The sequence below is a fragment of the Phocoena phocoena genome, chromosome 8 (genome assembly GCF_963924675.1).
Source record: "Phocoena phocoena chromosome 8, mPhoPho1.1, whole genome shotgun sequence".
Taxonomy (NCBI): domain Eukaryota; kingdom Metazoa; phylum Chordata; class Mammalia; order Artiodactyla; family Phocoenidae; genus Phocoena; species Phocoena phocoena.
Genome location: NC_089226.1, coordinates 65,815,086 through 65,837,299, shown reverse-complemented (window position 1 = coordinate 65,837,299; position 22,214 = coordinate 65,815,086). Strand labels below are relative to the sequence as shown.

Below are 22,214 nucleotides of genomic sequence, written 5' to 3'. Positions count from 1 at the left end.
CTGAAATTGCAGAAGGGGAATTAAGGGACATCTACTCCCATTGCAAATGCTCTTCACTTTGTAAAGCGATGCAAGGGGCAAGATCCTGATGAGTAAAATTTCCCAGTGCTTACCAATGATGGTTTACGGAAATTATCCCTACACACACGTCTTTCCATCAAGCGGGCTTACCTGCACATAAAGTCAGCCCTGAAGATAGTCACCCCCAGTAACACCCCCAGGAGACATTTACTCCCCGAGGTCCTGTCTCTCTCTGTGTCTGGGCTCTCTCTCTAGTTTTGGATAGTCTAAGGAACGGGACCTCTTTCCTCGCTTAGTGCTGGCCACACTCAATGCAGTGTGTCTGGCTTTATTCATTACGCCTACTTCAAATGCTGCTCCTCAGCGAGTGAGGGTCTTGACGGCGTGTGTCATTTTCACTGCCTTGGAATTGGTATTCCTATAAAGAAATCATGGCGTAGGGGAGAGAAAATATTAGTAATACTATGATTTCAAGGCAGATGCTTATCTTGGGTTTCAGTGTTTCTAAAATCAGGTTGTGCCTGTTAAATTTGGCATATATAGATAAATAATAAATATATAAATAAATTACAATTTATTATCCAAATCAGAACACTTTTGAGAGTGAAAGAGGATACCACTAACTGTTACACTGGACCAGCAGGCATGAACCGATGTTGTTGTGGGCAAACCAGGACATGATCACTTAACTTACAATTTTATATGTACATTTAATGCAATTTCATTCATTTGACGTTATTTGGTAGGCGCCTGCCATAGGTGACATTGGGCATACAGTGTTTAACATTGAGCATGTAATGCTTAAAATTACATGCTTAATATTTGGCATACAATGTTTAAAAAGTAAACACAGCCCCTTCCCTCTTGGAGCTGATGGTCTAATGGGACAGACAGCTGATGAAAGGGAACGAAGAATAGATGTATCGTTACAAATTGTAATGAGTGCTGTATTAGTCAGTTCCGGCTGCCATAACAAAATACCGTAGACTGGATGGCTTAAACAACAGAAGTTTGTTTTCTCACAGTTCTGAAGGCTGAAAGTCTGAGATCAGGGAACCAGCGTGGTCAGATTCTGGTGAGAGCTCTCTTCCTGGCTTCCAGACAGCCACCATCCTGCAGTGCCCTACATGGTAGAGAGAGAGCTCTACGGTCCCTTCCTTTTCTTATAAGGACACCAGTTGTGTCTGGTCAGGATTCAGTCCTTACAACCTTATTTGACCTTCATCACATCCTTAAAGGCTCTATCTCCAATACAGTCACATGGTGGGGGGCTGGTGATAAGGCTTCAACATAAGAATTTTCGGGGTCAGAGGGACACAATGAAAAAGCACAGAATGTAAGTTCCAAAAAGTCACGGGCTTTGTAGGTTTCGTTCAGTGACAAAATTCCCATCTCATATTACAGCCCCCAGCACAAAGGAAGGAAATACTAAATAAATAATGGTTGAATTGAATTAAAGTGGAGAAGGGACATGATCTGATTTATAATTTTAGAAGATGGATTGGATGGCAACAAGCTTGCAAACAAGCAAAAAAACTTGTTAGAAGGCTATTGATAGGCGGAGGGAGGGATGCGGGCTCATTGCTGTGTGTGCCCTGCAGTCTGTCCCTCACTCGCCACTGACGGCCTGTCTCGTCGCCTGCAAGCCGTGCCGCCGCCCCACGGAAATGTTTCGATTACCTGCAGTCCTTCGCCAGATGAGGCCAGTGTCCAGGGCACTGGCTTCTCATCTCACTCGGGCTTATGCCAAAGATGTAAACTTTGGTGCGGATGCCTGAGCCTTAATGCTTCAAGGTGTAGACCTTTTAGTTGATGCTGTAGCCGTTACTATGGAGCCAAAGGTAAGGACAGTGATTATTGAACAGAGTTGGGGAAGTCCCAGAGTGACAAAAGCTGGTGTGACTGTTGCAACGTCCATTGACTTAAAAGATAAATATTGGCGCTAAACTTGTTCAAGATGTTGCCAATAACACAAACGAAGAGGCTGGGGATGGCACCACTACTGCTACTGTACTGGCTCTATCGCCAAGGAAGGCTTTGAGAAGCTTAGCAAAGGTGCTAATCCAGTGGAAATCAGGAGAGGTGTGATGTTAGCTGTTGATGCTATAATTACTGAACTTAAGAAGCAGTCTAAACCTGTGGCAACCCCAGAAGAGATAGCCCAGGTTACTACGATACCTGCAAATGGAGACAACGAAATTGGCAACATCCTTTCTGATGCGATGAAAAAGGTTGGAAGAGAGTGTGTTATCACAGTAAAGGATGGAAAAACACTGAATGACGAAATTATTGAAGGCATGAAGTTTGATAGAGGGTATATCTCTGCATACTTTATTAATACATCAAAAGGTCAGAACTGTGAATTCCAAGATGCCTATGTTCTGTTGAGTGAAAAGAAAATTTTGGTGTCCAGTCCATTGTTCCTGCTCTTGAAATTGCCAACGCTCACCATAAGCCCTGGGTCATAATTGCTGGAGATGTGGATGGAGAAGCTCCAAGTACACTTGTTTTGAATAGGCTGAAAGTTGATCTTCGGGTTGTAGCAGTCAAAGCTCCAGGTTTTGGTGACAACAGAAAGAACCAGCTTAAAGACATGGCTATTGCTACTGGTGGTACAGTATTTGGAGAAGAAGGGCTAACTCTAAATCTTGAAGATGATGCCATGCTCTTGAAAGGAAAAGGTGACAAGGCTCAAATTGAAAAGCGTATTCAAGAAATCATCGAGCGGTTAGATATTACAGCTAGTGAAATATGAAAAGGAAAAACTGAATGAACGTCTGGCAAAACTCTCAGATGGTGTTGCTGTGCTAAAGGTTGGTGGGACAAGTGACGTTGAAGTGAATGGAAAGAAAGACAGAGTTACAGATGCCCTTAATGCTACGTGAGCTGCTGTTGAAGAAGGCATTGTTTTGGGAAGGGGCTGTGCCCTGCTTCAGTGCCTTCCAGCCTTGGATTCAAAACTCCAGCTAATGAAGATCAAAACAGTAGTATAGAAATTATTTTTAAAACACTCAAAATTCCTGCAATGACCATTGCTAAGAATGCAGGTGTTGAAGTTGAGAAAATTTTGCAGAGTTCTTCAGAAGTTGGTTATGACGCTATGCTTGGAGATTTTGTGAATGTGGTGGAAAAAGGAATCACCGATCCAGCTAAGGTTGTAAGAAGTGCATTACTGGATGCTGCTGGAGTGGCCTCTCTGTTAACTACAGTAGAAGTCGTAGTCACAGAAATTCCTAAAGAAGAGAAAAGAAGAGAAGGCTCCTGGAATGGGCGGAATGGGTGGGATGGGAGGTGGGATGGGAGGTGGCATGTCCTAATTCCTAGAATAGTGTTTTACCATCATTAATGAGATGTGAAAGGAAGCTCAAGGCAGCGTTCCTCACCAATAACTTTAAGAGAGGTCAGTTGAAGGAGATGACTGAAGAAAAGGCTGGCTGATGTTTAAGAAAATCACTATAACCATCAGTTACTGGTTTCAGCTGATAACATAGAATGGTTTACTGCTGTCATTGTCCATACCTACAGATAATTTATTTTGTATTTTTGAATAAGGACATTTGTACATTCCTGGTTTAAAAAAAAAAATGAAGGCTATTGATAGAGTTGTCCACACAAAAATAATTGGAGCAGAATGTTGTCTGTGCATATTGAGAGATGTGATTAAATTTAAGCTATATTTAGGAAGTAGAACTGACTGCATTTGCTGATGCATTACTGGCTGTGAAGGGGGAGGAAGAGGACATAATTACAGATGAGTTACATAATTATTTATGTAGGTTTCAGGCGTGGGCTATTAGATGGATGAGGGGAAGATGAAGGGACATCTGGGGAGGCAGGGAAGGAAATCATGAACTTGGTTTTGGGCAAGGTAAGTTTGCGTGCCTGAGAGACACACACGTGGAGGTGACATGTAGGCAGGAGGATATATAAATCTCAAGCTCAGCAGAATGTGGTATTTCCTCCTGCCCTGAAAAGTTCTTATTACTGCGGTGGTGAATCGTATCATCAGTGGAATCTTACACTGGTAATAGTTATACCTCACACTTAGTGGGCTCTAAACTTGGGCTAGGTGTTGAAATTCTCTCATTTGATCCTCACATCTACTTTTGCAATGTGTCATTTTTGTGACACGTTGCACAGACAAGAAAACTGAATATTAGAAAGTGAAATGAAATGTCTGAAGTCACCAATCTAGCAAATGGAAAATGTAGGATTTGACAGCAAGACTGTTTAACCCCTGTTCTCTGACCACAATGTCCTCCTGTCTCACAAGAGGCAGAGGTCTTGGAAACATTTCCTACTGTGCTTCTATATTATCATGTGACCTTGAACCTCAGGTGGGAAATGAAAGGTAATCTTTTAGGTCCCCTAAAAGGTAATCTTTTAGGTCCCCTGCTATACTGCAATGCTGATCTCTTTTGTAAATCCCATTGTTTTTTCTTTTCTTTTTTTTTTTTGCGGTACGCGGGCCTCTCACTGCTGTGGCCTCTCCCGCCGCGGAGCACAGGCTCCGGACGTGCAGGCCCAGTGGCCATGGCCCACGGGCCCAGCCGCTGCGCAGCACGTGGGATCCTCCCGGACCGGGGTACGAACCTGCGTCCCCTGCATCGGCAGGCAGACTCTCAACCACTGTGCCACCAGGGAAGCCCGTAAATCCCATTTTTAATGTGAGTTTGCTGTAGGTACCTATCAGAGATGAAACCCAAGCTGACAATTCCTTTTGATGTATATGAAAAGGGCAAATCTCTTTAAGTGAAAACCCAGCACACTAGCTTTCTTAATCTGAATTCCAGTGGAGTAAGAGGAAAACTCTTTAGAACAAATACTTCTGCGTGAGAAAATGTTCAGCACCTCAGATTTGTTTTATCATCTGAACGATAACCTCGAGCGTTCCTCTGAGAATGTGGGTGTGATGCTTGGGCCAGACACACAGCTTTTCCTCTAATGTTTGCACCCAGGGTCTGCCAAACTTCCCCACCTATGCTGTCCCAGTGACACATGGGTCACCTGTCATCTGGCTCCACCATGCTGGGAGGTGACAGATTGTATTATACTTTCCTCTAGTGATTCTGATTGCCCTGCATTTCAGAAACGACCCTCCTAACTTATCCTCCTGCCTTATCCTTTGAACCAGTGTCACTCTTTTTGTATGTGTGTGGGAGGGGCATCTGGTATGGACAATCAATTTGAATTTGATTGGAACATGCTAACGAGCCGTTCATATGGGGAGTAGGGGTTGTTTCTGATTAGATTAAGCTTCTGAGAGAGGAAAGAAACAGCCACTGATTAAAGACATAAAAAAGGAAACACATTAAATGAGTCAGTGGTTCATCTTCATATAGCAAAGTATGAATTAAACATATTCCTGGGGATCGGCTTTGAATAGCAGCTGGGTAGAGCGAGCTTTTCTGAATACATCCACAGGAGAAGGCACTTACAGCAATTCAGAGGGGCTTAACCCACCAGAGAGGGCTCTGAGAACTCCTGAGTAAATGGATGGGCTGAGTTATCTGATAAAAATGACTCTCAAACTAGGGACGGGAAGGGTTTTATTTGGATTTCAGAAAATTGTTCCCTGAGTCCCTGTGACATTCAAGCTCATTATTATTCTCTACAGCAATAGTGATGGTAATGGAGCCAGAGATCTTAGTTCAAAACAAAAGAAGCAATTAGAGTAGAGAGCACGCGTGTCAATGGGACCCTGATTTGGAACGTGGCCAATACTTCTGTCTCAGAGCTTGGGGCTTCTGTAGTTTTGGTTCTATAGAAACGCCTGGGCTGGAACTAGCCTTCTCGGCTTCATGCACGGGGAAGCTGTGAGGGTCAGCCCTGCTAGACTGTGTCACCTGACCAGGGCTGGCGGTGTGGCTGCAGCCCCGCCTCCCACTGGCTCACACTAGGATCTGTGGAGCTGCCATGGGGCTGCTACCTGTGGCTGTCGGAGGAGCCCTGAGTCGTGCGTGGTCTCCAAGCCCCTGGCTTCTCCTCTTCCAGCCTGCTGGCTTCTCCCTTGGTTTTCTGACTGCTGCTCTGGTTCTGAACGGGAACCAGACTCTCCCCTACAGCCTGTTTTGCAGGAGTCCTAATACCTGCCTACCCCTGGCAGCTCCCTCTCTCCCCCACTGGGGACTAAATCTCCTCTCTGTATCTTCAGTCCCTAGTGGGGACCTGCTCTGAATGGACTCATCATCTGGACCTGGACGGTCTCTCCCCATGCCTGGAAACTTCTGCTGCAAAGTCTCACCCAATAGATTGAACCCCTTGTTATCCATGCTGCAGGGCCCAAGCCTCTCTGGTCACCTTGCCTCTCCACATGCCGGCAGCTTGTATGAATCAGGGAAATGTTCACAGTCTGCAACAGCAGCCCCCAAACCCCAAAGGCTGAACCCAGGACAAGTTTATTTCTCACTCACTTCACAGTCCTCTAAATGTTGGGGGGCTCTCCTGGCCAGCTCTTCTCCAAGTGGTAACTGAGGACTCAGGTTGCTTGGGGGTTCCCCATCTTTGAACTTCAAGGTCATCTTGGCGTAAACATCCAGCGGATTGGGAGGAGAAGCGGTAGAAGTGTTCATGGGTTTTCCACACAGGATACTTACCCACCTGGGCCTGAAAGTGACAGCTGTAATTTCCTCTCTTATTTCATTGGCCTGAGCTGCTCACACAATCCCTCCCGACTTCAAAGAAGGCTGGGAGATATAGAGGAACACACAGATATGTGTTAGGAGTCAGCCACATTCTTGGAGACCACCCTTCTCCTGGCTTCACTTCCCCAACCCCAGGTAGGACCAGGCCTGTCTTCTTCCTTTTCTTCCATTCTGTCTTGAGTCCACCCTAACCTGCATTTGGACAGTAGTAATCAGGGCTGTTGGCTGCTATGAGTTTTAAGGTAACCATGTATAAGTTCACCTTGTTTGGAACCGCTGAAAGAGGGCTTCGAATCTCAATCACCACGTGTTTGCTAAGTGATCCTCCTGGAATTTCCCATAAAGAAATGAACTTTCACGGTCCCAATCTTTAGAGTCAGAGCATTAGGGTCCAAGGAAAGCTGGGGCCCCTGTCTCTGATGGGCTGGTTTGCTGAGCTTGGCACCATGGCTGCCCCTGGGTTTCCTATAGGTAAACAGCTATTTCAGCAAATCTCAAGTCCCTGCAGAACAGCCTTTTAACTTTTTCTTCATGAAAAGTTTCCAGACATTCCAGCCCAGCTGGTCTCTTCTTGGATTCCTACCAGATGAATCTTCCTGCTGCCTTCTGAGAGTTATGAAGGATCCCTTTCAAACAGGGGAACTGCTTCAAGGGCTTCTTGTGGCTGACCCAAAATCAGACCCCTTCAGGGACATCTTCCAAGAAAAAGCATCATTTTTCCCGCCCCCCCCGAGCAGGAATTCTGTCCAAAAGACCTTTCGGCAGTGTTTTATTGTAAGAATAGGGCTTGGGAAACTGGATCCCCAGGGAGTGTTTTTCTGTGGAGTCTGATGGAAGAATAAGCATTGGCAGACTTTAAAAAATGTTTCCTTACACTTGAAAAGAATGAAATGTCTGCCTTTGGAAACCTGGGAGAGCACCGAGGAAAGTGCACAGAGGGATGACTCAGAACTAAGGCTCAACTCTCAATCCTTCATTCGTGCAACTTATCGAGTATCTATCATGTGCCAGGCCCTGTTTAGGCTCTTGAGATTCCTTAAGGAGAGCAAGGTGGCCATGGGTCTTCTCTCACAGGCTGGTGTTTTGGGCCCATAAATAGGAAAAAATGCTCCATCTCACTGGTACTCAGGGAAATGCAAATTAAAATTACAGTGAGAGTGAATTTCACACCCATCTATGAACGATGCCAAATGTTGGCAAGATTGTAAAGCAACATGAGTGCTCATCTGTTCTGGTGGGACTGGAACATGGAATTCTCACTTTGGAAGAGTTTCACTATCCCTGGGAGAGTTGAACGTGTGTTCTAACCTATGGCTCAGAAATTCCACTATGTGCAGATACACAGAGAGGTGCTCTCTCTTGGGTGCCAAGAGACATGTATAAGAATATTCGAAGGAGCACTGTTCATAATCCTGAAAACAACCAGACTGTGGACCACCAGGAGAATGCATAAATAAATGTCTGTACATTTATACGATGGAGCACAATGGTGATGAAAATAAATGAAGCAAGAAGCAAGCTGAAGAATGCAGAAAATACACTTCCATTTATACAGCATTTAAAACCAGGTCAAACTAAGCACGTAGTTGAGCTTGATGGCAAGGAAATTATTAACAAGATTCAGGATAATGGGTTACCTTAGTGGGTAAGGAGCAGCACACAGAGATTTCTAAGTTGCTGCCAATACTGTTTCTTAAGTGGGCAGTAGGTAAACAGTTGTCCCTTGTGTTATGTGTCTTTAAACTGTACATATACAAGGTACACAGGCACGCAGCTGGAGGAGGTATGGGTGACGCGGGAATGCAGAGCAGAGGCATTTACCAAATTCAGGGCAGACAGGGAAAGTAGGTAGGAATTAGCCAGGCAAATAAATATATGTGATAGGGGGAAGAGGCTGACAGCCTCTGGCTTTTGATTTAGCTTTGCCCAGGTTTGACCTCTCTTTCCTTCTCATTCCCATGCACGGCTGCTACTAGAGTGAGACACATGCGGTGTCTAGGTGATGCCCTAGTCAGTGTCTTTGTTTGCCTGCATTTCTGACCCTACAGCCACTCTGCAAACACGTTGCTGGTCTTCTGCCAGCCATTCTCAGGCCTCAGCCTCCATCTTCCTCGTCTTCCTCCCCCCAGCCTGCCTGGGTTGGCTTTTGACTCTTGTCTCAGCATTTCACAGCCAAGTTAGGCGAGACAGCTACACATAAAAAGGTAATTAACAAGATGAGCCAAGAAATAAGGACCACTTGAGTGGTGCGAATCATGTTTCAGGACTTTGGAGGAACAGGGCCAGGCTGGCTTTGGATGGATGGAGAGCAGGAAGGAGGATGTCTGGGCTAAGGGAACAGTGGGAAGATTTTGCCAAGAGAGAAGAGCTCATTAAATGTCATAAGGAGATAAAAGCTGGACAGGATTTGGGATCTTATCCTGTGGACTGTGCTTATGAAGTACAAGACTAAGGTGCCACCGCCCCCCAATCACTTACCCTCGGTAGATATTACTAATAAATGGTGGCATGCTTTTCCACTGAGCCCAGACGGAGCCTCAGAATCCTTCTTAACCCAGTGCTTCAGAAGGACATTGACCAGTGAACGGATTTGACATGGGAGTGTTATCTGCTATTCCTACCAAAGACTACAGAGTGATCACCAGACTCTGAGTAGGAGAAATGGTCACACTGTATCCTGATGTCTTGCCTCCAGTGTCTCCCTATTTTATAACTCCCAATTCACAACTCTACCGGTTGTCTCAGATACTGGGTAATATTTGAGGTATTGGCAAGAACACTTAGAACCACAGAATGCAAAAAGTAGAAGGTATCTAATATGTCACTGAGTCCAGCTCCTCCATTTGGCAGCTGGGAGAAACTGAGGCTTGGGAAGGAAACAGGTCTGTTTTTGTAAGTGGCAAACATAGGACATAAACTCAGTCTTCTGACCCTGACCTTGTACCAGCAGCTCCCAGTCCTGGGAAGGGAAAGGAACCTGATCCTTCCTAAGAACCTACTAGATGCCTGTCTTTGCTAGAGGGAGCTTTTCATACAGCATCTCTTTTAAACCTGCCAGCTGCCCCAATAAAAAGGCAACTGACATCCAAGAACAGGTCCAAGTGAAAGGCTAATGTGTGACAGAGGCAGGATTCACACTCGGTCTACCAGCCCGCAAGACCTGCATGCTTTCTTGTAGTTCCCAGATGGATGCACCAAGTTTCTTCAGAAACAATCACAGGATTAGGGCTCCCTGGGAAGGGCTGTTGGTGAGTGTGACTCGCTCTTGTGTTTACAACAGTTCAGGTTCTCAGTCACGTCTGGGGGCAGCCCAGCAGCTCCTCCGTGGGCGTCTGGAAGTGTTGGCTAGGTGGGGGGCTTTCTCTACAGTGAGTTCATGGTTCCATAAGATGAAACCACCTGCAATCGCCCAGGTTCATTTGATAACTTCCCGAGGTTTATAACGGTAATTCAAGCTCTGCAGCCAAAGTAACTCTTCTCGTTTGTAGCAGCATGCACTTAAATGTCAGAGCTTTGCTGAAAAACCACTTGGGTTTGAAGGAAGTCATTGTGTTCAGTAAAATCTGGCACATTTTATGTTTATGGCCTTTATTAGAGGAGCCAGCTAAGTGAGTTAAGCCATCTCTCTATATGGTGAATGAAAGCCCAGGGCTCTGGGATTGCTGGAATCACTCATTCAGATCACAGCTATTGAACATGTCCTGAGTGCCTGGTGTTGGTATATGCAACGTGCACCTTGTCTTCCTGGAGCTTATACTTTAGCAGGGCAATGGAGGTGGAGGGCAGACATTGAACAAAAGAAATACGTAAATAGAAGTATTGTGAATAAGCATTAATAAGAAAAAGGGTGGGGTGCTAAAGGTATTCAGAGGGGATCTAATTTAGACTGAGTGGGTGAAAGAAGGTAAGATTTGAGCTGGGTAACAAGTGGGGGATTTATTCCAGAAAGATGGAATAGCAGGTGAAAAGGCACAGAGACAGGAAAAACTTGGTGTGGTCAAGACACATGTTGCCCGGTGCCCATCCAGAAGCCACGAGGTCCAGCCTTGGGCTGACGTGCCACCAGGCAACCCCAGGGCCTGTAAGACTAGCACGTGCCTCACTTGTTATGAGCCTGGGTCACAGCGCACTAGGTAAAAATTAAGTTCTACCTTGGTAGTGGCTTCCTGTGCCCCGCGACCCCTGCGACCTCTGCGACCTCATCTGCCTTCTTGGTTGCTGACCCTTGGTCTTCATTTCTCAGCCACCCCACCCCTTTGGTACCCAACCCTTGCCCTTCCTCCTCTTGGCACCTCCACCCCCTAGAACTTGCAATGCTGAGCCATCATTCTGTCCCGCATCTTTGCCCTCCCTCCAGCGGCCCTGCTTCTCTGGCACAATGCCTCCCGTCTATAGCCTCTATCTGGTTTGGGTCTTGCCACGTCACGCCAGCTAAGACCTGTGTTCCAGGCCTGGATCCATTTTACTTCCTCATCCTCCCAAACCTCCATGGAAGCTTCATGATGTCATCTTTCGTGAGGTCCAAATGCCAATGATTTTCTTTCCTATCCTTTGTCTGCCATCCACGAGAGGGCCTCTGAGATCAGCTGTGGGTAAGACTTCTGAGATTCTCTCTGGAGCAAGCCATTGGTCAGCGGAGCTGCTCATCATGCGGGGATCGTGGAGCACAGGCTCTCTCTTGTTGATTTCAGGGTCATTGGTCAGGGTCCGGAAGTGAAGGGGCAAACACGCCAAATACACATCTTCTGCTCCAACCAGAAGCTGCCAGGAGCCCAAAGGCTATATCCGAGGCAGATGCTCACGATAGATGAGTTTCTTTTCACAGGAGAGAGGAGAGCGGAGACAAGCTCTAGGTGAACAGGTGCTTCCAGTCTCTGGAGAGGAGCCTCTCCCTGCTGGGCCAGGCACTCCGGAGGGCAGCACGTCTGTTGTCTGTTGGGCTTCAGCCAGACACGTGACTCCTCTGCAATCATTTGTCCCCTGAAGGTGGCTGTACGGGAGAAGCCAATAGCAGCAAGCATAATGGTTATTATAAAATACTCGATAATAACAAGTGCAGACTAAGGGCTTACAATATTCCGAGCACTACGACAGGGGCTTCCAGAGCCCACAGCTCAGTGTAGCAATCACTGTCATTTGAGTTTCATAGATGGGATGTGAAGTACCCCAGAGTTGCCGCTCAGCCAGCACATGGTGGGGTCAGATTAGACCCAGATGTCCTGATCCCACCTCGGCTGCCATGCATACAGAGCTCACCCGGAGGCAGGCTCGGGGTCAAACACCTACCTGCACTTCATCCCCTTCTTCTACCGGGCGAAATTGAGACTTGGGAGGAGAAATATCCTGCCAAAGGTGACACAGCAGCAGGTGGCAGAGGTAGAGATTGGAATCCACTTCTCGCTGGCTCCAAAGCTGTGCTTTTACAAACTATGCGCTACTCCCACCCAGCTCAGCCATCCCACCTCTGCTGGAAACCCGTGATCTGTTCTAGGCACCGTTTAGCACATGTCTAAAGGAGAATGTGGTGAAGAGCTTGGAGAACATTTTGAAAGAGGGAAGGAGATTAGTAAACCAGCAGGTACCGGAGTGTCGTGGTCGGGAAAGACAGGGCTGGGACCACAGAGCATGACAGGCTCACCTAGTTGAAGGGGATACAGAACTGTGACGCTGAACTGACACCTCAAGGATGTCAGGTGAAGCAGGGCGGGGTGGGTATGCAATTGCATGTGCAGAAATCCAGGGGTGAGAGGAAACCCAGCATATGCTGGAGGAAGTCAAAACTGTCAGCATGACTGCAGCACGGAGCATGTTAGGAGGCAAGCACGAGGCTGGAGGGGTGGGCAGGGGCCAGGCCCCCGGAGCCTCAAGGGCTGTGCTGGGAAGAGCACCATGCAGGCGGGACGAGATCCAATGTACACCTTCAGAAGATCACTCTGGCTGCTGGGTGGAGAAGAGACTGGACGAGGAAGGCAGGAGGGAGGGCAGTTGTTTGGAGGCTGTTGCAGAGTCCAGATGGGACATGGCAGTGGTCTGGATGAGGGCGGTGGCTACAGGATGGGGAAAGGGGAGTAGCTTCAAGAGGTCAGCAGTGAATTCACACGGCTCCTTTCACTGCGCAGCTAACGGCAGAATGGGAGGTGCTGCCACCACCCTTCTGATTAGAACCAAGGCAGAGGCTCCCACTCTAAGATGAAATGGCGACTGACTCTTTGAGAGACAGGTCTTGGAATAAAAGAGCTTTGTTACAAATCATGTACTGTGTTGGGTCGCTGAAATATGTCAATTAGTAGCCTCCGTTCCGGTGGCACAAAGAATAATTACCCTGACTCCGTGTGTCATCAGTAACATATTCACAGTATTCACAGGCTTTCCTTGAAGACCTGAGCAAAGTGAGTTGGAAATCAGCACAGTCCCCAGAATATATGGGTCATGGGCATGAAGGTACACACCGTAGAGCCTTCCATGGCTTCCTTTCCTGGTCCTCGGAACCACCCCTGGATGTGGAAACTTCCTTCAAAGCATGGTCACCTGGGGAAACACTGGCTCTTCCTTGAGCTTCGGTCAGGCTCAGACTCATCCTTTTTTTTTTTTTTTTTTTTTTGCGGTACGCGGGCCTCTCGCTGTTGTGGCCTCTCCCGTTGCAGAGCACAGGCTCCGGATGCGCAGGCTCAGCGGCCATGGCTCACGGGCCCAGCTGCTCTGCGGCATGTGGGATCTTCCTGGACCGGGGCACGAACCCGTGTCCCCTGCATCGGCAGGTGGACTCTCAACCACTGTGCTACCAGGGAAGCCCCAGACTCATCCTTTTGCCTTCGTACTGGCTGTGTGGTCCTGGGCAAGGGACAGCCTTGGTCTCAGTCTCCTCGTTTGGCATTGGAGACAATAATCACTACCTCACAGGGTTATTCTGAAGATTCTGCTGTGTATCATTTGTTCAGTAATAGCCGAGGCTGACTGAGCGCTAATTATGTGCCAGGCATCTTTCTAAGCACTTTGTCTATGAGCACTTTAATCTCCTCAGCAACCTCTTGAGATGGGAACTCTTAGGATCCCCATTGGAGATGAGGAAACTGAGGCACCCTGAGATCAAGTGAATAACCCAAGGTCACACAGCTACTGTGTGTGATTTGTGCCGGTGCCTCCCACATAGTGGACGCTTAGTGGGGATGCTCGTTTCCTTTCCATTGGCCCTAAATATTAATAATATACTAAATGCAAGACAGGCTTAGAAAGTCAGTCCATTGCCTTCCAACTTCCAACAGGACCAACTGGTGTGAAATAGCCTGGTAGAAGAGAAGACATTCTCTTCCTAACTGGCACGGGGTGGGGAGGGGAATTCAGCTAAATTTGAAGCTGACCTTTCCTTGGAGGAAGACCTATGGCTGTCGATGGGTACACGTTATAAGCGCAAGTGTCATCCACCAAGTTGTCCAGTTGACAATACCTAATAAGTGACCACTGCTGTCCACCAAGAGATCTTGATTGCTTTCCACCAAAAGCCTCACTCATCCTCTCTGACCAGGTATTTCAGGTTCATCCCACTTTTCTAAGCACCAACCATTTACTGATTGGTTGTCTGATTAGGTATCAATCATTTATATATTTATTCAACAAGTACTTACAAAGTACCTATATGTACCAGGCCTTGTGTTCTGTGCTGGAGATGAGAAACGAATGAGATATGGGTTCTGCCCTCTAGCAGCACAGTGAGGGGGAGGCTGACCTATTAGCAGGTAAGTTGTGGTATCAAGAGCTTTGAGGGCCAGAGGAGGAAGCTCTGCCCCAAGAGTGAAGCAAAGACCCCACAATAGTGTGGCTGGGTGGCCAAGATCTTGAGAGATGATATTTTTTTTTCAGCTGGAGAAGGAGTAGGGAGGACATTCCAAAATTACAAATAGAATGGGCAAAGGCCTAAAGACACAAAAGGATGTGCACGTTCCAGAACATTGAACTCCCACAGTGTCTGGAATGATTGTGGCAAGGGCTCCAAGACACTGTCCCTCAACGCTCAGGTTACAAGGTTATTTTTATTTTTCAAAATCAAATTGCATCCTGTTCAAGCTCCTACTCACCAAGGTCAGGGAGAAGTTTCATATTATTCCCTTCTTTTTTTTTTTAATTCCCTTATTTATAGCTCCCCCACCCCCACACTTGGGTTCTGATAGAACTCAGAGCCCAGGAAAGATGGAGCCGCAGCAGGGCGCCTAGCTCTCCCTGTGGAGATCACTCATCTGTGTCCAGGCCCAGGTGGTCCATTTTAAGGTGATGTCTCTGTTGGGAGGCTCTGCTGGTCCCTCCATGTCAAGCACTGCTGCAGAGACTGTTATCAAGGATTTTGTTAACTTCTCCCCCCGGGGCGAGAAGAGCCCAGATTGCTGGTCACAAAATGTCTAGTCTCTTCTTTGGGGGAGGGAGTGTGGAAAGACTGGAGAGGGAGGGTGCATTAATTCTTTGCTGGTAAATCCACAGCAACTGAAGACAAAACACAAATTAATGACTCAATAACCTTCCTGTTCTAGGAGTAGAAATAAGGTACAGCTGGCTCCCTTTGCAGACAGGAGAGTAAGGTGAGGAGAGCTGGATGTGTCTGAGCTCGCGTTCATGGTCACCTGTGGTCTGGGTTCCAGGCTCGGGGTCAGGTCTGGGCACTGATGCATGGCCTGTGTCTTCCGCAGGTGTGGCAGTGTGGTGGGAGCGTGGAGGTCCTGCCCTGCTCGCGGATTGCCCACATTGAGCGAGCCCACAAGCCCTACACCGAGGACCTCACCGCCCATGTCCGCAGGAACGCCCTCAGGGTGGCTGAAGTCTGGATGGACGAATTTAAAAGCCATGTGTACATGGCATGGAACATACCCCAAGAGGTAGGAAGCCCCTGTCAGGGTGGGTTTCTTGGGGGTTGATGGGGAAAAAAACAAAACAAACTTGAGATTCAACCCTTCTTCCCAGGGGACAGCCAGAGTCTTGTTTGCCATGCTGGAGTGAATTCTCAAACCCTAAGATACAAGATGTTGAAGAAAAGGGGCTGACTATAGGGTGCTAAGGCATCTTACCCACCCCGTCCCTGGTCACCTCCTCCTTGAAGGAGGGCTCTTTCCCTCCAGACAGCAGTGTCCTCATTCTATGTGAGAAAGTTGGACCAAGTGGCCCCAAGGTTCCAACATGCTCCCAGGTTCTCAGCTTCTCTGACAATAGATATTTCATGGTCCTGGATTACAAATATCCCAGTAATTACCAAAATTCACAAAATGCACCTTAATTTCCCTGTAGACTGGATTCAAACTTCTCCACCGAACCTTTGGCCAGACCAATAAGGAATATTCCTATGTCTTTGGGATTGCTTGAGCCACATGGATGGGGCTGGGCTACATTCCCACGTTTTTTAGGCTACTTTTAACCCTCACAGAACCTCTCATCACCTGCCACTGTCCTCTAGCCCTCTAGTCACCCACACTTAAGAAGTGTGAGAGAGAAAGCGATGTTTCTTTGGTAGTTCTGTTCAGCCTTGCTGTGTGTCATATGGAAGTAACCTTGGACCGCTGGGTTGGGAGAACCCAGCAGATGCCAGCCACGGGATCCCCACCTGCTTGCCAGCTGGTCTGCCTAGAGATCATTGCTTATGTTGCATTTTATGTGAAACGGAGCTGTTGACTGCAGGACCTCTTGCCTTCCTCCCAAGGCCATGGCTTCCCCTCGTGAGTCCTTTAGAAAGCCTCTGCTGTCTCTTCCTAATAGGGCAATGACTGATCTTTGCTTAAAGTTTCCATATGAAGGCCTTCTTCCCCGATGTGTCCACCAAGCTAATGTTTTGCTCAGGCGGAGTGATTGAGAAAGTAGGCTGGGTCATGGGTGGGAGCTTTCAGGCAACCCCCTCACTACCACGACCAGGGGGAGGGGTCTTAGGTTGATTGCATCCTCCTACAATCAGTGAGATTTCAGCAGTTGGGAAGAAGAATGAGGAGCCGAGCAGTACCAGCGGGAGTGCAGCCAGCCCCGATGAACCAGCCCCGAACGCAGCTCTGACAGTGGGAGTGTTTCTAGGGAAACGGTGGTGCCTTCTAGCCCCATCTGTGGCTGTGGGTGTTGGATCACAGCATTCTGGGCAGGATGCTGAGCCCTGCTGTGGGTGTCCTCTGATAGCAAAATGTTAAGGACACTTGGAAACTCCCCAGGAGCTCACCAGCAAAGAGCAGTGTGGATTCCCGGCTTCTGCAAAGGACTGGGATCCTGTCCGTTACTGTTGTCCCCCGTCTCTCTGCACCCCAAAGCTGCAAACTTTGTAGCCCTCTCCCCCCGATTGCAGCTGCCGGATGTTGAAATAGACAGCAAATCCAAAGAACAGTAGAGAAGTGAGTGAGTAGAAGTAATTGGAAAATGATGAAACTCAGTGTCTGCCTGTGACTCCTAGAAGAGTTCAAACCAAGTCAAGTGGGTGGGGCTGGGGGGTAACACAAGAAAGTCAGATGAGGGGGTGGAAGTGTCCAGGATGAAGCCTTAGGAGGAGAAGGAAGGGGTCAGCGTGTTTCCTCTTGACCCGCCTGTTCGCTTCTATGTCGACTCCCTCTTCTGCCTCTTTCAGGCTTGTGCAAAGAGTCAACACTTTTCCACCTCCCGTCCATTCTCAAGTCACATCCCAATACTACCTCGAAGCTGCTTTTGGCAAAGTCATCATGGGCCTCTTAACTGCTGGATTTAATGGCTGTTTTAGAGTCTTTCACTTACAGGATCCCACCTTTTCCTTGAAACTCTGCACTCCCTTAGGTCCAGGATTCCACACCCTAGAACATCCTCATCTCTCCGACTGCTCCTAACTCCGTGTGGGCAAGGCTTACTTCCAGTGGTTGCTGAAGTGCTCCCCAGGGACCTGTCCTTGGCCACCTGCTCTCATGATACGCATCCCCAGGGTAATCCCATCTACTCTTGGGTTCTGCACCACCTATACATTGAGGGCTTCTTAGTTACTCTCTCTAGCCTGACTTTTGCCTTTAGCTTCAGACTTTCAGCCACACATCTTCTCCTGGGTGTTCCCCCAGGCACTTCAGACTGAATCTGACTGAAACTGTGTACATCTTTTCCCCCCCGGCCCCGAGTCTGCTTCTGTTCTTATTCTCTGTCTAAAGTCATGATACCACCATCTGACCAGACATGTGAGCTTAAACCTGAGTGTCTTCCTTTAATCGTCTTCCATTCCCAGTCCATCACCGAGCCCACCTTTCCATTCCTCTCACTTCTGAGTTTAGGCCTCGTCTCTTCCACTGCTACAGCCTCTGGTTGGTTTCCTGGCTCAGGTCTTACCCCTCAAGTTCATACTCCCCACTGCCCAAACTCATCTTTTTAAAAAACTCACAGCGACCATGTCATTGTCCTACTTGAAATCTTTAAACGACTCTCCATGTGCACAAGATCAGGCATAAAGTCCAGTGTTAGACATGGATCTAAGCTTTCTCCTCCACCCACGTCTCCAACCCCACTGCCCACCATCCTTGTTTTGGAGGCTCTGCAGACAGCGTGGACTTAAGGGAACTGCCCTGAGCTCCCTGTTCACACCAGGCTGTTTCTCGTCTCTGTGTGTTGGCCCATTTTGTCCTCTCTGCTTGGAATTCCTCCCAAAACCTCTTCCCCAGCCTCCACCCTTACCATTTCTTCTCCATCGTTTTAGACTCAGCTCCAGTGACCTCTTTTCTAGAAGCCAGCCCCAGCTGGGGAGAAAGCCCCTTTTTGCCCGCGTGTCTCTGTCATTGCATCATCACCCTGTAAGAGAATGTTCCATTGTCTGAAAGTCTCTCTCTCATTAGACCAGTGTGTCTCAAATCTGGCTGAACTTTAAAATCACTTGGCCTCCACCCCAGAGATTATGATTTAATTGGTTTGGAAGGGGACTTTTTTTTTTTTTTTTTAAGAAAGCTCTTTGGGGGTTTTAATGTCCATCCAGGGCTGAGAAGCACTTCACTAGACCATGGGCTCTCTGAGGACAGATTTTATTATTCATATCTGTGTCACCAGGCCTAGCACAAGGTGGGACACGTGGTCAGGGCTCAGTAAAACCTCACTAATTCTTGTTAACAAATGAATCTGCTGGCCATACGTGTGATCCCTTTTTCCCTTGATCAGTGGCTCCTAAAAGCAGATCTACAGACCAATTGCATCAGAATCACTTGGAGACCTTTTAAAAATTACTGATTCTGGGTCTCATCCTCAGAGATTTTGATGAGGAGGTGTATAGTGGTAGCAGAATCTGTAGAAAGCTCCCCAGGTGCTGGTTTGGGGAAACCAGGTTTGGGTGACACTAGTTTAACTAATCCTGCTTATCTTTCCAAACTCACCCTTAGCATCACCTACTCCAGGAAGCCTTCCTTGACTGCTATCCTCCCCTTCCCCTTCATCCTCGCTGCCCCACACCAGGGGATGGACTAAGGGCCCCCTATTCCATTGTCCCTCAGCCCTCTCTGCTTCCCACCGTGCTTCACACTGTGTGCAGAGAGTCTGTTTACTTGTCTGGACCTTCCAGACTCTGCTTTCAGGCAGACTGTGACTTCTTCCTGTTTGTATGCATGATGTTTGGGACAGCTCCTGACACAGTCTAGGCACTCAATAAAGATGAGTTGAAAAAGAAAGAAGAGGGAGGAGATGTGGGTGCTGCATTCCTCCATGTTTTCCCCAGTAATTTTCCCAGCTGCCCTTGATGTGGCGGCATCCCGATACATTCTGTTCAGTCACAGGCACGTGTGTTCCCGATTTACTTAACCTTTCGTCTACAGCATCCCAACTGCAGATGTAGAGCTGGAACCCTTCACCCCTGCCTAGTGGCTCCTTGGAGAATTAAATAAGTTAATATGTGGAAAGACTTTGATCAGTGCTTGGCAAATGGAAAGCACTAGAGAAGTGTTAACTCTTGTTGTCGACGCGATCACCCGCACCCTCTGCATTCCCGCCCCAGCTTTAAAATGCCCTTGCTGGGCAGTCATCCTCCCTCGCTTCCTTGTATGCGGAGTCCTTCCTGGGCCTTGCACTGAACAGAACCAGCTCTCTCACTCACTCCGTAATCACATTCAGTCCCAAGCTTTTGGAAATCCAGAGGAGCCTTGCATTCATGCAGCCTCTACTTTAATTGAAAATCCGTTTGCTTATCAACAAACAAAGTCAGTCTGCAGCAAAGCATCCATATTTCCTTATACAGGGTTCAGGAACTCTAGACGCGCCCCTGCTTCCTCTTGCCCGAAGACAGGCTGAGTGCCAAGGATGACTCACCACGGTTCTTAGGCAACAGCCCTTCTTTGGGTTTGGCTACAAGGAATTTTGTGTCTGGCTGCACACACAGGCAGGAATACTGGACAGCTTTTTGCGTGACTAAGTACATTAGTGTCCTAGGGCTGCCAGAACAAATTACCACAACCTGGTGGCTTACAACAACAGAAATGTGTTCTGTCACAGTTCTGGAGGCCAGAAGCTCCAAATCAAGGTGCTGTCAGGGCTGTGTTCCCTCCAAAGGCTCTGGGGGAGGATCCTTCCTTGCCTTTTCCAGCTTGTGGTAGCTCTAGGGGTTCCTTGGCTTGTAGATGTATCTTTCCATTCTCTGCCTCTGTCTCTGTGTGTTCAAGCCTCCCTCTCCTTTCTCTTATGAAGATGTAGGCTCATCCTAAATCCAGAATGATTACATCTCAAGATCTCTAGTTAATTATATCCGCAAGATCCTATTTCCAAATAAGGTCACGTTTGGAGGTTCTGGGCGGACATGATACTGGGGAGGGACACTATTCAACCCTGTACGCTAAGTATTTGGCAGAGGGGGAAGATACATTTACTGTTTTCTAATAATAAAGGTCAAGGTGACCTTCTCTGAGAATGTTTGCTTATTTCTCAATTTCCTCCCCCTGCTCTGAAAAAGAGTTTGATGCAGTTTACAGTAAACACACAGTACAGATGTGCTGAACCGTTAAAATGGAAAGGCAAAAGTCCATGAATAAACAGGAAGAGGAAAGGGACATGATATCCAGACACGTAAGCTGAGCAAAACTCTGGTTCTTGAGTCTCCTAGAAGTTAAAGTAGAGATGGACTCCTGATGGATTGTCTCTCTCCTACTTTTGATTAGATTATAAGTAGAGAGACAAACCTTCCTTTGATCCTGAATGTAGAAAGGAAGTTTTCCCATGGGAGCCTAGATTTTTAGGAAAATACAGAGGCCTTGCTGAGGTAGGTTCTTCTAGTTTCTTTCCCTAAAAGCTGAGACAGTGTTAATTTGTCATCACATAAAGGCAAGTATAGCATGAAGTGAGAAGACCTGGGTCCAGGCAAATAGCTTTGTGATGGGAGGATAAAGTGCAGAGAAGTTTAAAGAGTTAACACTTAACAGATGTCTTGGGGTATGGGAGGGGTGAGCAGGATACATTTATTGTCAGTTGCTAAGTTCACTATTTCATAAATATTTTTTCAACTCGGTCTCTTCAATATAGTTCAGGCGCAGCGCTAGACTGTGGGTACAGAGATCAGCAGAACATGTTTCCTGATCGTCAGGGAGCCGGGGTCCAGCAGAGAAAGGCCAAGTAGCAGTTGCTGGGAGGGCTCCCGGCAGGAGCCAGGGAGCAGACCCATCAGAGAAAAGGTCATCAAGAAATACTCAAAAGGTATATCCTCACTGAAATCGCACCCTAGGAGTCTGGAACTTAAACCTTCAGGCTGTGGCAGGTTCAAATTTTTACATGACCTGAACTCTGGTGGGCAAAAATAAGTGTATTTCTTCTATATCTACATTTTGTTTTGACTCAAGCCCCTGTTGACTGATATCAAAAAATGCGTTCTGATCATGTCCAGATACATGCAGCAGCCATCTTTGTGATTTTTTCCCAAACATTTCAGACTTAAACTGTCAATTTCATTATTTTCCCAACCCCTGTAACTTGATCCCGGAGTTGATGGCAGAACCAGATGGGGTAACACTGCCAGCACGTGGACTGCAGTGTCAGTGGGAGAGAGCTGTATGTGCTTCCCCGTCCTCCTCTGTCTCTGCTGTGGGCTTATGTCTCATGAGATACCACGTGCCCCTCTGATCCCTGGCTCCATGGTGTCATCCTCTGAGGTGTCACCCATCGCCATCTGATCCCCCACTGGAGGGACCCCTTTGCATCCTCTGCTGTGGCATCAGCTCTTTCTCAGCTGCTTCTGTGCCCTGTTCAACAGCTGGGGTGCAAGCCCAGGGCTTCCCCTCTGCTCTGGGACCACAAGAAACGTAGGGGCTTCTCTCTCGCTCTCACTCAAGGACACATCCATGTCTCCATGTCTCCTCCTTGTCTGCTGCATGTCGATGGCTCAAGGGCCACCTCTCTGGTACACCTGGGAAGTGAGAGACACAGTGCTGTCTATGCTAAGCCCCCAGGCCTAAAGAGGTAGGCTGCTTCTCCCATAGGGACTTGGTCTTAAGAGGCAGAAGGGCAGGCTCCTAAAAATGCGCCGGGTAAATTTTAATGCCCAAACTCCAGACCCAGGTTGATTGGGTTCAACTCTCAGGTCCACCACTTATTAGCTGTGAGACTCTGGGCAAGTCACCCAGGAGGTCA

General features: G+C 47.7%; 1 protein-coding gene and 1 pseudogene across 2 annotated transcripts in view; both read left to right on the top strand.

Moving 5' to 3' along the window:
- GALNT18 (polypeptide N-acetylgalactosaminyltransferase 18) overlaps positions 1 to 22,214 on the top strand; it is a 360,452-nt gene that overhangs the window by 263,901 nt on the left and 74,337 nt on the right. The window contains exon 7 of one of the 2 annotated variants that reach the window (XM_065881395.1): positions 15,341 to 15,526. The exons of the other annotated variant lie outside the window; for it this stretch is intronic. Coding sequence (XP_065737467.1) covers positions 15,341 to 15,526 — 186 coding nt within the window. The remainder of the gene's footprint in view (positions 1 to 15,340; positions 15,527 to 22,214) is intronic. 2 annotated transcript variants of the gene reach the window in all.
- LOC136126418 (60 kDa heat shock protein, mitochondrial pseudogene) lies at positions 1,689 to 3,338 on the top strand (annotated as a pseudogene).